This window comes from Pinus tabuliformis, chromosome 3_1, assembly GCF_031772625.1.
Source record: "Pinus tabuliformis cultivar Carrire ecotype Pingquan chromosome 3_1, CPIR1, whole genome shotgun sequence".
Lineage (NCBI taxonomy): Eukaryota > Viridiplantae > Streptophyta > Pinopsida > Pinales > Pinaceae > Pinus > Pinus tabuliformis.
In genome coordinates this window covers 435042395-435058772 of record NC_142301.1, presented here as the reverse complement: position 1 = coordinate 435058772, position 16378 = coordinate 435042395, and the positions used below count along the sequence as shown (strand labels likewise).

At 38.6% G+C, this 16378-nt stretch overlaps 1 protein-coding gene across 5 annotated transcripts in view; it reads right to left on the bottom strand.

Annotated features, from left to right (window-relative positions):
- Positions 1–282: 282 nt before the first annotated feature.
- Positions 283–16378, bottom strand: part of LOC149187621 (uncharacterized) — a 227300-nt gene continuing 211204 nt past the window's right edge. For all 5 annotated transcript variants that reach the window (XM_089411408.1, XM_089411409.1, XM_089411411.1 and 2 more), the window contains 2 exons: positions 1745–2146; positions 283–1247 (listed from right to left, as the gene is read on the bottom strand). In XM_089411408.1, the coding sequence (XP_089267534.1) occupies positions 388–1247; positions 1745–2146 (1262 nt within the window). In that variant the 3' untranslated portion in view covers positions 283–387. The remainder of the gene's footprint in view (positions 1248–1744; positions 2147–16378) is intronic.

Genomic DNA, 16378 nt, shown 5'->3' with positions numbered 1-16378 from the left:
TGTATCAGATTATGCGACTGTTAGTTTTGTTGTTTCAGTAGATTATAGAAAGGTTTAACGGAGCAAGAGAACAAATAAAACCATGCTCTGGGGCAAACAGTCAGATTATATAATATTGGATAAGAGACTCTTCCTATTAAAGCTGATATAGTGGATGCAGAGGACTCTCCCACTCATCTGGAATCATCTGGTCTTATGGGTATTGCCACGACTGTTGAATCATTTCTCTGTGAAATAAATTTTTTGTTTTTGTCAAACAAAAACAGAAAAGACACAGCAACATGGTTATAATGAAACTGCCACCCATAACTTAAAAGCACCAATTCACAGGAAAGACTGAGATGAGAATTTCAGTCTGAAAATAATATGTCAACAATTTCAAGAACATCACTTGTTATGATCTCTCCAATCTGCAGGTATAGTTCTAAAAGCTGCAATAACTGCAGCAACTTTGCATGTAAGGAATCCAGCAGCCCCAGATAGAAGTTCCTCAGGTTTCAAAAATATTGCAACATTTCCAGGAGCATATCTTGATGCTAGAAATAAAATTGCTATAGCCCATGATAAGTTTGTCAATGGTCCCCTGAATCCTGATACTTTATCTTGAAATCTTTCATTTTTTAACTGAAACTGGTTTTTGATTGGCAAGGTTGATACTTTCATGTCCATGTTTTGTCCTTGCTGTTCCACATTGGATCCCCTGCGAATATGATCATCCTCAAGTGATGACTCATTGTTGGTAGAACCAGGATAACCCTCAGTCCCAATGGACGAAGGCTCTGACAAGCTGTCAACAGCCCTTTGCAATACTAGCAGATAGATAAAGCCAAGAACCCCACCTATTGCAAACCCATTTGAAATTTCTTGGCTTCCTGCAATTGCAGCAGTGGATGTGCCGCACGCAACAAGCACAGCATCATAAAGCAGCAAGGAAAATTTTAAGTTTTTATATTCCTTTAAACTGTCCTGTTGCATTCTTCTGACAGCTTGAGTAGTTTCCATCGTTGCAAATGCACTAGGATTCAGAGGCCTCAACCATATGTCATTACCAGATAATTCCTCCATCTTAAAGGGCCTCAGCTCAGCCGCTGAGTCACCACCCTCACCAAGAAGAACATCATTAATCCGGAAGCTATAGTACAATCCAAGATTCCGACTGTTTAGATTCTCTACATTATCAACTGGATTACCCATGCTTTGACTTGGAGGTATGACCATTACATTTAGGCCCCCCAATCTCCAAGAACCTGATTTGCAAGAAAATTCAATCAGAGAATAAGTAAAGATGAACATAAATGCATGATTCCACAGGGCAACCTCAGAAACAGAATTCAATGACAAACAATGATGTGGGGGTTCAAATATTACTCCGAAAGTATGGATTTCTTGTTATGCATGTGCTAGTATTCTTCATTTTGTTTCTTCTATTTTATTTTCATTATTTTGGTGTGTAGATTGCTAGGCTGAGGGGGGTTCGGTTGTTGCATTATGTTTGAGCAGAATATATATTGAATAGAGGGGGGCTTATTAAACAAGCCTAAAGGATAGACACTTTCAACCACTAAAGAGAAGCAGATGAATCCATGGTCCCGGGCTTCATAGCATCACCTTGCATGCATTTCCTGTAGGGAACTTTTCATACCCATAAACCAAATAGTCAATGACATTGCAGAGTAATTTCATTCCATTCCAATTTGTTATTGTGCACATAAAATTATAAACAGGCTAACTAGTTACTATGAACCTGACTCAGGACCAATCCAAACTGCCGCAAGCTGTCCTATATCAGGTCCCCGAAATGTCACAATATCCACTGAACCTCTCTGGAAACGGAGGTGATCAAAAGTTCTTTGTACAGTCTTTGCTGTGTCTTCAGATAAAGCTTGAGCAGAAGAAATTGCCGGGATCCTATGTATGATTGAATTTCCATTCTCACCAATCATACATAGTAGGATACCAGTATTTATCTCTCTAAAACTGGAATCAACATTGTTACTTGTAGTCAGTGCAACCCTGTAAATCGACTCAGATAAATCAGGCAAAGTACTAGCACATAATCCCTCTTCAAGTGAATCTGCCACACTATAATTTGCTAATGCTTCAGTGGATGACAAAACCTGTAATGGCTCTGGAAAGGCTTCAGAAGCTGGAAACACAAAAGTAAACCTTCATCAACCTCTCATGATGCCTTCTTCATGAATGAAAATGCTTACAAAAGAATGATAAATACAAAAATAGGAGCAAGAGATCTATGCACGGGGAAGAAAGACAATTTTCATAAGATCATTTGCCTGGTTATTTTCTTTTTGGAAGAATAAACCACTTATGATAGTTTTCTTTCTACTAACAACTTGCTGGTTAAACATCAACTGGAGCAAACCTGTCACTGGTTGATTATTGATATAATATCAGTTGATACTGGAGCACCCTTTGTACTGTGATGTATTTCGGTGTTGAAGTGGCATAATTGGTGCATTGCCTTGTCACTAGAGTTAGGAGAGAGCACTTCACATGGTCCCCCTTTTCTTATGTTGTTCTAGTCACCACATGACTATGGCAGGATATCGTTCAAATGTTGTTCAGTTGTATGTGATTCCTAGTTAAATGTTCTTTAACTTATTTGGGGGTTTTTGATACGTAGAGCAGCTTATGATGACTTGGACTATCACCCCTAACAAGAAACTCCTAGCTCATTTAAATTAGAGCCAGTTTATTTGCAGTCTGCTCTTCATCAAACGGCATCTAAAAGTATGTATTCCAGGTCTAAAACCCAGCCAATAATACCTTTTCCAGCATACAATCATAAAGAGCAGAGTTCTTTGATGCAAGGTCAAGGTATATTGGAGGCAGACTGGTGTAGAGTCTGGCTGCATATGACAGCACTTAACAATCGTAATTGAGATCCGATTGTGAAGGTGTTCCTAACTTCCTTGTGACTGGGATGGTCGATATATGCTACAGATCCCATTGGATTTGTGATCCACACAAAGGAAGTCATGAAATCCCTATAGTGCCTGGGCAGCACTCAATCTGGATAATATAATGAGGCATATGCTACAATTCTTTCCTTCCTGGTGATTATGAGGCTGCAGCACATCTAACAGAAGATACAGACAAAGTGATGACATTGTAAGTTCACTTCACTCACGTGAATAGAACAGTGAGACACTTTGCAGATTTGTTTTGATGGCAAAGCTGTCTCATCATGGAACAGCAGTTGTAAGGAAGCTCTCTGATCTGAAATGTACCATCTATATGCCATTTACTGAGAACATGTTTGCTGTAACAGATTATTAAGAGGATTGTCTTGTAACCAAATCAAAGTGGCATAATTCAAGGTTTATGTTCATACTTGCAATATCCGTGTTTGCTAATTTCTCCAAACAGCTTACTGTCTTGAGATGATAAGTGCAGCCCAATTCAACTCATAATCTCAGATTTGATATCATGGCAATTGATGTGAGTTTTCAGGGCTTAATATGTTGAATTCCCTGGCCTAAAAATTGATATGTGGTCACTAGCCCTGGAAGATATAGTCAAACTGATATTTATTCAAATTTTCCAACCAAGTTCAAGCTAGTATAGGGTAGTGAATGTTAGGTTCTTAAACATGCATCAAATTTGAAATTTAATGATCTTATGTGAAGGTTATTTTTCAGATTTGCAAGTAAAAAAATAAAAACCGAGCAAATTGATTTTCAGCATTAAATATGAATGCAAAATGCAGAAATTTACAAGTGAAATTCTGAAATAAAATTCCAGAATGCTAAATATTCAAAGTGAGCCTAATATGTGATCCAAAAATGAAGTCTAAGGCTCTAATACAATCTGAAAAAAATATATTTCTGAACCATATCAAGGGCTAGAAATGCACTTGAAGTAATGCAGAAATTTAAAACAGTTTCCAAAGTGTGGAAAATTAAATTGAACCTAGGTTATGATGAAAATTTTAGGTCCTAGAGATTTATGAACTAAATAAAGCGCTGAAATTGCACAAAACTTCAAAAAGAAATCTAAAATGCCATTTCCAGCAAACACAAATCTAAGTTACCGGAAACACGGACCTAACCTCCCTGAAACGTCGTTCAGCATTTCGGATCCTGAAACTGGTAAGAAACGCCGGAAAAACGGCTTGGATACGTATTCGTGGCGTTTCAAAATTTCAGAGACGGCAAGTTAGAATTCCAAAACATTTTTATGGCATTTTTGGTAAAAGTCCTCCATTTCCGGTCAATTTGAATACATTTCAGCAATGCTGAAATGGATCCAGCCAAAAAAAAATGTATCTCGATTTCCCAAAACGGATCCGCCAAAGAGAAATATGTTTCATGATTTCCTGGCTGCTGGGAACAGTTTTTCTATTTTGTTTTCGCTTTGTGTTTTTTTATGAGGCGGCGTAACTTTTAGGTTATTACGGTATTACCTTTATGTTTTACCAATTTTCTTTTTGTCATTTTCGCTGGAGGAGCCGCAGACTATGACTGTGGAGTGAGCCCGCGAGCTGACTGTGGGAGTCATTATTGTAACCTGTTCAGTGGAGACTGGAGTGAGCCAACAGTGGGAGCCCCAGAGCCGTTGCAACTTGTTCATGTGAAAATTTCTGAATCTACACATCAGAAATCCTACTACAATCGCTGGTTTATCATCTCCTACTTGTTATTACATTGAACAAGTTATTTAATTTATAAACAGTGATGAAAAATACTACTACAGACTACACTGACATGCAGATCATAAACCAAAAATATATGAGACAAACACACAAGGGACACCATTATTTTTGGACAACACGTCCCCGGAAAAATCCAATGCGGGAAAACCGGTGCAACAGATAGTGGGTTTGTATTATTAAGCAAGCAGAATCTTAGTGCAACAGGTTGCCTCTCACACCAGCTAACCTTTCAGAGAAATATCGGCAACAAGAAATACATACGAGGGTTTACCTCGTTCTCCAAGTCACAACTGATCCACTGAGTGGCCTAACTCCGGAAAACACTGCGAAATCCCAGTGCAATCACTGCTTGGGCCAGCGTTTTGCCTCTAAGAGACTGTGTCACCCCTTCTGCTGGATCGATTTGCTGGAGGAAGACTGTTGTTCAGCCCTCCCGGCTTAGAACCTCGCTTCTCTGGCAATATCTCGAACTTTTGACGAATATCCTGCACTGCGACTGCAAGAGACCCTCTTGGCCTGCGTCAGCACTGCGTGAGCCCCTTCCTGGGCTGCGTAGGCCTCTGCGCTACCTCTTTGATGCTACTGCTACCTCTCTACCTGGTAGTCTTTGGCTTGAAACTCCTTTCCGATCCAAATCTCTGCTTCTACCCCTCACTGCAACTCAGATCATCTGTTTGATTTTCTCAGCAAACCTCGCCCCAGAAAAATCGAACTAATCGATCACTTTTGGTGTATCTCCAACTGACCCTCAAGCCTCCTCTTATACTTTTCCTGTTGATGAATCAACGGCTGAGATTAAGTCCCTAATCAACGACTAAGATTAAAACAGACTTGATCCTCGCCTCTTAGAAGCTTCTCAGTGTCTCACCCATATTTTTATAATACCCATTAATATTTTTATTTTCCTAAGTTTAGACTTAGTAACCCATTAAAAATATTAATTATCAGTGTTCCACGGGGACGCGTCCCCCAAGGTCGGGTGTGCGCACCCCTCGCACCCCACACACCCGGGACAGGGGGACGTCTAGGGAAACGTTTCCCCACGTCCCCCTTTTGTGGAGATGTGGGGAGACGCAAGGGTGGACGTTTCCCTAGTGTGGGGGATGCGACTCCCCAAAAGGGGGATGCTTGGGCATCCCCCGTCAAAACGGGTTATGCGTCCCCTCTTAAATTTGCTTGTAAACAATGATTTATGACAGCGGAAACCTAGTATTTGATTATATTGCCCTACTAATGCTATGCAATTCATGGTAATGTTAAATTCTTAAAGTATTCTCCTTTATCTTTCATTTTCATCCTTTTACTTAAATTTTTAACATTACCATGAAATGACTCAAGATGTTTGAGAGTGGTTCCAACCTCATTGGATTTCATTTGGAGAAAGTAGAATTTTAGATCTCACTCAAAATCCAACAGACTTAACAATTTTTCAGGAATTCAGGATTCGATGAATTGCAATGTTTTCATTGCATTTTGTCATGTACAAAGGTATGGAATTCTTATTTAATCAAGAGCACCAAGCCCTCTATGTACTTTAGAGTGACTTTTAGACTCATCACTCCACTGTTTTTGAGTTTAGTTATATCAATTTCCTATTCCAGTCTTTAGATTTCAGTATCTATTATAGTCTATTTTGCTTAGTACTAATTAGATTCTAGAATGATAAATGATGAATTTTAATTTTAAATCAATTTAGAATCTAGAATGATGAATGATGAATTTAATTCTTAAATCAATGTAGATTCTAGAATGGTGAATAATGAATGATGAATATGTATAAGAGTATTTCATTATTGAATCCCGTGGTCTATGGATGAATCATGTATGTATTAGTAAGGATGATGAGTATGGATCAATGTATTTCATTACTTAATTCAATTATGTATGTATCATTGTATTTATGCTTTCATTATTGAATATGAATTTGAAATATATATATATATATATATATATATATTAAAAAAAATTATATACCCCGACGTCCCCCCTAAATTTCCCTAAAATTTGAGGGTACTCCCACACGCCCCCCTTGTGCGTCTCCCCGCACCCGCGTCTCCCCGTCCCGGAGACTTGGTGGAACATTGTTAATTATTTTAATAACTCACAATCCGGATGGAGTTTCTTCAAACGATTTTCGGGTCTTGGAGATCTTATGCATTCTAGCTCCTCCACAAAATTTTGGAGCTAGAGCACATTCGAGGCTACCCAAAATCAACAGTTCAGTGGATTGGAGTGTTTGAGCGGTATAACACAGGTATGAAGTGTTAAGCATAGCGTATGATTCTTTCTTGTTTGTGAAGGCCCATGAGAGCCCCCGCCATGGTAGTGCTTGTGTTAAGCTTCTCTATCCATATCTATCTATCGGTGAATGATGAATAACCGCAAGCCCATTACCATGATACCAAGAGTGCCAATCACTGGGGACTGTCAGTAGGCACGAGGCTCTGCAATACCTCTGTAAGGTCGAGCTTATAGCCTTAGTTTCGTCAACGAACTGGGCTACTGAATATCGAGTGTAGCGAGGCTGACACCCCGATCTTCGTTCCATACGTCAAGGTTGTATTTTCGACATTCAACAGTTGGTCTGATTCCCCTGGAGTGGGTTTACAGACAGACATTATCTTGTTTGAACTTTGTGCAAACCAGAAACAATGAAACACATTTTTTGGGACTGCCTTTGTTCTAAACTTCTATAGATTGTTGGAAGCACATACAGAATCAATACTCAACTTTATTCCAGGGAAAGGTGCATTGGTGAACTGCGATCTTTGGTGACTCCAGAGTCCAGACATTTAGTGCTCTCTGCCTTCACAGTAATCTAGGATTGTTTACTAATTACTGCCTATCTAGGATTGTTTACAATTACTGCCTTGTTCACTATCTGGAAATTCATGTGCAATTTTATTTCTGCTGATGAAGCCAGTTCACGTCAGTCTTTTTTTGTGTAACTGGAGGGAAAAGATTCGATTAGAATAGTTGGTTAAAGGCTTTCTGCTCATTAAGGATACTAAATATTTAGATTCTCCAACATATTCTGATTTTATTTCTTTAGTAGCATTGAGGAAGAGGATTCAGTTATCATTGTAATCTGTATATATCCTTCCATGTTTAAACTGTGCAATTGTTGGATAAAGTCTTTGAAGTTTTTGCTCATTAAGGATACACAACAACTAGATGCTACAGCATGTTGTTGTTTTCGAGTTCCACTGATAACTAACCCAATTGTCAACTGCACATAGAAAGAATATCACATTCTTTTGGGTATGATTGGGCCCTGTCCCAAATATATAAATTATACTAATGTTAAGTGTTAATTAAGACTTTAAAAATAGTCCTTAATTGTGGATTTAGAAAACCATAAAAACTTGCACCTCAATATCCAATGAATTAGAATCTTTGTATTTCTCATGTCATACACAGAACTCAGAAGTCAATGGTGGAAGAGGTCATTAGATATCAGAAGTAAATGGTGAAAGAGGTCACCAGATTCCTTCCAAAATTGTGAGCTTAATATGACCAAACATCAACACCTTAACATAACACTTTCCAAGGCATTAAGGTGTCAAGCAAATAACAAAATGATCCAATGTATGATAAATAATGGCCTATGTTTCACTTTGGTATTGACATGGACCAGAAAGCAGCTCTAGAGAATGAGACATGGAGACATAGTGAATAAGTCACATAGATTACATGTCCAATCACTGGTTTTGATAATGATTATTCTTTTTCAAGGCTTGTAACTTGTTTTGAAATACATATTTGCCAATTTTATTTTGCAGTTTCAACTTTCATTTACATCATCATCATGGCAACTTCAAGTTCAGCCATTCGTGTGGCAGAGGAAGTGGAACATGAAATTGAATTTGCCCCTAAAGTTGATCCAAAGTCACCACTTTGGAAATATGTAACTATTGTTGAGAAGATCCAAGGAGGGGGATCATTGGCATTGGTTTGCAGTGAGTGTAAAAAGGACTATAAGGGATCATACACGGGTTAAAGCACATTTAGTTGGGTTAAAAGGTAATGGGGTTCAAATATGCAGTGGCCCACCTAAAGAGAATGGGACAGATGGAAATGGTTTAACCAAGGAAAAACTTGCAAAATATCAGAAAGAACAAGACGAGGCAGATGCTAAAGCAAATGAGGCAAATCCTGCCTCTCAATTAAAACACCCAACAAGGTTGGGAGCATCTGCATCAAAACCTCCACTTCCTTCTCATGGAATTGTTGGTTCAAAGTGGTCTAATTTGGGACCGCTTGAAAGGAGTTTTAATAATGATGCTCAAGAGATGACAAATGCAGCTATAGGTCAATGCATTTATGCAAATGGCCTTCCCTTTAACCTTGTGTGATCTCCTCACCGGGAAATGATGATAAAAGCAATGAATGAAGCTCCAAAAGGGTACAAGAGCCATGGATATGAGAAGGTCCGCACCACGATGTTGAATGCTGAGAAGTCAAATTTGGTGGCTAAATTAAGCCCCATTCGTAATTCATTGCGCATTTCAAGATGTCCATCATTTCTGATGGATGAAAAGATCAAAGGAATAGGCCTTTGTTTAATGTGATTGCTCAGAGCCCAAAGGGGGCAAAGCTTTTGAAGGTAGTGGATTGTGAGGGGCAGGTGAAAGATTCCCAATCCATTGCTGACATCTTGATTGAAGCAATTGAAATGGTGGGGCCAAATAATGTTGTCCAAGTAATAACTGACAATGCAATGGTGTGTAGAGTAGCAAGCCTAATTATTAAAGGAAAATATTAGCACATCTTTTGGTCCCCTTCTGTTGTACATTCATTGAACCTCATGTTGAGCAAGATGTGGAAGCAAATTGGGTGGATTCGAGTTATTTTTGAAGACGCAAAAGAAATTCAAGCCTTCATCACAAACCACCACATGTCCCAAGGCATCTACAAGGAATTTGCGAAGTTGGAGCTCCTTAACATACCTAAGCTTTAAAGTTTATTTCATAAATTCTAATTTCTATGACTCTGAATTCAAATATGTAAATTGGATTCTCAAATGTCATGATTTGTGAATCATAATAGTTATTCAATCAAATTATGATTTTTAATTTATTAAAAGTTGAAAATTTGGCAATTTGGCACTTGCAAATTGTCGAGACTCGTTTTGCTTCTCACATCATATATTAACAAGGATTATGCAGGTGAAAGAAGCATTACAATCAATGGTATACAGTTCTCTTTGGAATCAATGGAGACAATCCCAATCTGATAGAGCACAAGCAGTGAAAAGGTTGGTTGTTGATGATGAATGGTGGGATAGGGTGGAGTACCTCTTGGCATTTACTAAGCCAATTGTGGATTTGTTCCGCCTGTTTGACACAGATATGCCTAATTTGGCAGAGTTGTATGAGGGCATTGATTCCATGATAGAGAAGATAAGGGTGGTTATAAATGCCAAGGAGAAGGACCTATTACCGCTCAAACTAGCAGGGTGTATATGGGGGATTCCTAAAGGGCAATTGCTAGGTCACAAGGCAATGATGGAGGCTTAGCCCACTATCACCTCAGCTAAGACTCCCTACTCTTTACGGACTTTCACCGATGGGAGGAGACCTAGTGCATAGGAGGTCACTTGCGAAGGATGAATCAACCAATGGATATGAAGTGACCCTTATAACCCTTTTCCTAGAAGAGGATTTCAAGAATAGAGCTTTCTTGCTTGTCAAGCAAGGTACGAAGATTTCTAGGAGGTGAGGACTTGAGGGTTCGGTTTGGAGGAATATGTCTTATGAAGGAGTTTCTCAATCCTAAAATCCTTATGGAACTTGACTTCCCGAATGGTTCTTGAAGATTTGGCTTTTCAAAGGTGCGGTACCACACAGGACCAAGTGGACCCAACCTAGGTTAAGGGGCAAGAATTTAGCAACCAATGATGTTCTTAACCCAGACAAGGAGGGGGAAAGGATCAAAGCAAGAATTTTCACTTAAAGGTGTCAAATTGATCCTATGAGGCACTAGCCTTGGGGATGTCAGGGCAAAGTTTGATCTCGGAGCTAGGGCTTGGGTTATCTCACAACTCCACCATCGGAATGGCTTCAAAATTGGAGGAGGGTTTGAGGACACACCAGCGCAGAAGAGGCTAAGAGATCGATCTTTTTGGAGGGCTACTTTGTCGGGAAAGTGATGCCCTAGGTGACCCAACCTGGCTAGACCTAGAAGAAGGTGAAAAAGAGTGGATTTTTGAGTGACCACCTCTTGGTAGATCAGTGCCTTAGTCTTGGGAGAAATGAGTCTAGGATAAATATGAATAAGGACCTTGTTTCTTAGTCAAGGCCTTAAGACTACTTCGCTTGCCTTCTAGGGCAAAGGGAAGCAAACTTACAGCTTTATACTTCGACTTGCAAAAGGTGATGGCTTATCAAGATGAATTCGTTGATAGAATTATCCCTAGAAAATTTCATTCAAAATTACATGACATTGAGAGATGCTATATAGAGACAAAATTCCACAATTTAAGTAGTAAATTAGCCCTAAAAATAGTGAAATTCCCAATCCAATGTATATGACAAAGCATGTACTTACATGTAATAGAACATATCCAACCATCCACAATTTGACAATAGAGAAGCTCCAAGATAAGATAAACCAAATCCAACTATCAAAATTCATCCATGAAGCTCCAATTTATCCCCCACGAAAAAGTGTGAAATTCTCAAGAGAGAAAAGAGATCCAATCCAAAGTGATGATGAGAAAATGAACTCATCTCACTTGTATTTATACACTAATTAGGAGTTCAAATTACTCTCTTAGGCCTACATAAGCCCTAAAAATAAAACAATGTGCTAATAACCTAACTTTCGGTGACAAGCCCACCAAACTAACTCACAAATGAAATAATTAGCCTCTTAAGAGGAAAAATGATAAATAATACATGTCGTAGGGCCCTCCAAGAGGACTAATCAGGTCCATAGGTGCCATAATGATGAATAGGACCCTCAAAAGTGATGGACTAGGGGTTGGCCCCTTGTTCTCCAAACAATAAACATGTGGTGCTCCTAGTGGGTGTGGGGGCACAATAATAACCTCATGGGTCTCCAAATGAGTCGAAGATGCTTGTAGATCATCTGTAATGGATCCAATGATGGCATAGGTGATGCCACATCATCCCACAAGTCCTAGGTCAGCTGCCAAGTCCCTCGTGCATTTGTGGGGCTCGCTGGGCAAAGGTGAACCACGTGCATCTTCTTCGTCCAATAGGTGAATCTTGAGCAATCTTTGAACATCCTCGAGGATCCATGGAGTGTTGTCTACAGTTGTGTGTTAGAAAATGTAACTATGTTCGGTCTTCAATAATGTACTTGAGTCATTATGTAATGTACTTGTCAAAAGAATAAAGAAAAGAATTTTTATTATTGTAACAATGACTTATTAAAGCATGGGTTTCATGCTTGGGTCATCATTATATTAGTCAAAGTCCCCATTGTGGACTCCTAGGATTAATATTGAGTTTATAGAGTCATTGTATATTTGAAGAGACCCTTCTTGGGCTTTCAAACCATGTAAAAAGGTTTTGTATCAAGTCAAAAATGAATTTTGTGTCCTCCACATCATGTCGGCCTAAGGACCCCCATTCAACCCACTAGAAGCCTATATATTGAAGGAGGCCGAAGTCAATTGGATCACTCACTCTCAAGGAAGTTCGATATCTCAAGAAGAGTTGAAGAAGTGCAAAGTCTGTTGTCGGGAGGATGAAAGAAGTGCAAGTTTGGGGGGGTCTCTAGAGAAGAATAAAATTGAGTTTTTGGTGCCTCTCTCTCTCTGTTTCGTGGTCTAGGTTGGGAGATCGAAGTCTCCTAAGATTTCTCTATTGTCGGACGTTGCATGTTGCCAGATGTTGTTACCTAGTCGAAGCTACTGGAAGGGGTCCAAGATCTTGGAGGCTAACATGGTGTGGAGGGAAAGTCTAGTCTTGGTCTAGGGTAAAGAGTCTCAAAGAATACTATTGAAAGGAAGAATTATATTGACTGGGTTTTCCCCTTGAGGGGGGTTTTGCCCTGAAATGTGCCTATATCTTGTGTCTCTTGTTTTGTGATCTTCATATATGTATAATTGCTTGATGAAAGATAAGATAATAAAGAAGTAAAAGAAGCCAACACACTCACAAGTAATTATCAAGAAAGGAGAATCAAAACCTAATATAATATCCTTGATTTTCCAACATGGTATCAGAGCTAAGGACAAGAGAAGTCAAAGATCACTTTGTTGGCATGGATTCTCCCTCTATGGTGAACTACATAAGATTGGGTTTCAACTCTGCTAGAAGATGGATCAAGAAGATCATCTACTACTTATTCAACAAAGTCAAGAGTCAAGGATTCTTGGCTGCCCTAATAGGTTCTCTTATTGATGACAATGCATGGATCATTGATAGCGGAGCATCGAGACACATGACAAGTGAAAGAAAACAACTTCACACACTATCAAAGGAGTCATCCTCTAATAGGCTGCCCTAATAGGTTCTCTTATTGATGACAATGCATGGATCATTGATAGCGGAGCATCGAGACACATGACAAGTGAAAGCAAACAACTTCACACACTATCAAAGGAGTCATCCTCCCATGCAATGGAATTGGGTGACAACAAAAGCTATATTGTTAGAGGCCAAGTGAAAGCAAACAACTTCACACACTATCAAAGGAGTCATCCTCTAATTGGCTGCCCTAATAGGTTCTCTTATTGATGACAATGCACGGATCATTGATAGTGGAGCATCGAGACACATAACAAGTGAAAGCAAACAACTTCACACACTATCAAAGGAGTCATCCTCCCATGCAATGGAATTGGGTGACAACAAAAGCTATGTTGTTAGAGGCCTGGGATCTACATCATTGAAGTTGGATAATGGATCGAAGTTGCATCTCAACAACATTCTCTATGTTCCAGGTTTGAAAAAGAATTTACTTTCTATTTCTTGTTTAGAAGATAAAGGGGAAAGGATTTCTTTTGTTGATGGAAAAGTATTGGTTTGGGGAAAGAACTCTAGTATTGACAAAGCTAGGGTTATTGGAGTTCGTGAAGGAAGTCTTTACCAGGTTATCACTCCATCTCCTCAAGCTTTGGTTCATATGGAAATAAGTCCCATTGAACTATGGCATCGAAGGTATGGCCATCTTCATTATAGGGTCATCCCTACTCTTAGTCAACTAGTTCATGGTATTCCTGATATGAAGTTAGATCATGAAGGTGTGTGCAAGGGATGCTCTTTGGGGAAGCATACTAGAAAGCCATTTCATCATAATGAATCTAGATCTAAAGAAATATTAGATCTCATCCATTCTGATGTATGTGGGCCCATGTCTGACAAAACACTTGGAGGACATCTCTATTATGTAACATTCATTGATGACCATTCAAGGAAGACATGGCTCTACCTACTCAAAACTAAAGATGAAGTATTTGATAAATTCAAGGAGTTCAGGGCTGAGGTGGAAACCCTAACCGAAAGAAAGATAAAGACTCTAAGGTCTGACAATGGTGGGGAATATGCCTCTAAAGAATTATTTGCATATTGTAAGGATGCAGGTATTAAGAGGGAGCTCATTGTTCCCTACTATCCTGAACAAAATGGATTGGCCGAAAGGAAGAATAGGTCAATTGAAGAAGGCATTCGAACTATGCTCCTTGATCAAGATCTACCGAAGTTCTTATGGGGTAAGTAGCGACGACTGCTGCGTACTTTCAAAATAGAAGTCTTCATAAGAGTCTTGATAATACTACACCCGAAGAAGTATTCACAAGAAAGGAGTCTAGTGTGGATTATTTTCGCATATTTGGAAGTCCAGCATATATCCATGTTCCGAAAGACAAGCAAAAGAAGTTGGACTCGACAAGCATCAAGGGAATATTCATTGGCTATAGTCTTTCCTCAAAAGCATATAGAATTTACATAAAGGAGGGAAGATACATTGAAGTAAGCAGGGATGTCATATTTGATGAGAATCAAGCTTATAAGAAATCAAAGGATATTCCTATTGATTATGATGACGAAGAAGTTCCCGTATTTGAAGAAGATGAAGTTCATCATGAGAACTCTACTGCAAATGATGAAGAAGAAGGACCATTGAGATTGAAGGAGCATTGAGATTGTCATCCATTTTCTTTAGAATTGTCACCATTTGCCTTGGAATTAGCTCCCAAACTTCTATATAATAGAGCCATGGGCTCTCACTATGTATCCATTGAAAACGAGTTATTGTGCTTGGGGAATCTCTGCTCTTATGTACACTTATGTTCTATTGCAATAAAAGACTTTGGGGTTCACATATGAGGTGTTGTTCTTCTTGAGCATGGTAATATCTTGATCATTGTGTTTCATTTTCTACTTATGCTATTGTGTTCATTAGTTTCCATTATGCTTTTAGAGATTTGTTAATGTGTAGCTATCTCACATTGGCATTTGGTTTTGAGAGTTTGCTCTAGATAGAGAAAGTTTTAGTTGATTTTCCAATAAATCTCTAAGATCTTTTTATCATTGTATTTCTTTTAACCCATGTGGATCTAATGTGTATTTGAAGTTGTGTAGAGACATCTCTTGGATCAAGTCTCAAGCGTGAGGGGAAATTCCTAGAGAAATCATCCCTCTTGAGCAAGTTGATTGAAGAACATGCATTTGTCATCTCCCAAGGCTTCATCTTACGATTTTGTGTTACAAGGATCCTTGGCTTTTAGCTTGTGTTTCAAAATCCAAATTCATTTAAAATCATTTGTCTCAATTTCTTGTGCTAATAACAATTTTATTTTGCTATTGAAGAGCATGTGGAAAATTAGGCAAGAATTGGAGTTTTACTCCAATTCCTTAGTCTAAATTTTGTAGAATAATTGCAGATTATATTTGTTAACATTCCTCTTTGTTTTACACTAAGTTTGAGTGTGGGTTTTGCAAAAAATTCAGATTTATTCATGGACTATGTTCACCCTTTGTGTTGAAAGGATTGAGGAAGCTAAAGCTTGAAACACTAACTTTTTGTTGTAGAACCCCATGAGCACTTGAGCATCAACTTTAGGGAGGTCGTGGGCAATCTTGGACAGCAGCAAATTAGCTTGTCCGTGGGCCTTTGGGTACTTAAAATTTTCATATTTCAAGAGTTGTTCCTTGGTCATTGTGGTTGCCACTTCTTGGAAGGAGATCTTGGTTCCTATAGACTCTCTATCTTGTAAATTTCTCCTTCTTTTGGGCAGCCCATTAAAGGGTCTTCTACTCATTGTAAAAAAGCTAATAAAAGATCTATTTTTCTTGTGGGAGCTTGGGTTTTACCCATGGCATCCCTTCTCTCCATTTAGGGAGTGAAACATGTGGGTGGATTAACTTTTGCATTCTCTTGGTTTCCATTTTAATTGCATGCTTGAAATATACACAACCTCACTCATCACATTTTTATTCTGTTTAGATTAGTTTGCTACAATTCAACTTAAGGCCTTGCATTCTCTGTTTTATATATTGCTTTGAGCTACAAGCACTTTACTTTGAGCAATCCACTCTTCACATGCAAGCATTTCAATTTCTAGCAAACTTTAATTTTGTTTACTAATTCATTTACATTTAGTTTGACAAATTTGTTTCATGTATATTTGAATGCATGCTTCATTTCTATGATACATTGTTATTTTGAATATTGCAGCATTCCACTTTCATTGTCTACTCGAAACAAATTTATCTACAAGCAACATACTTA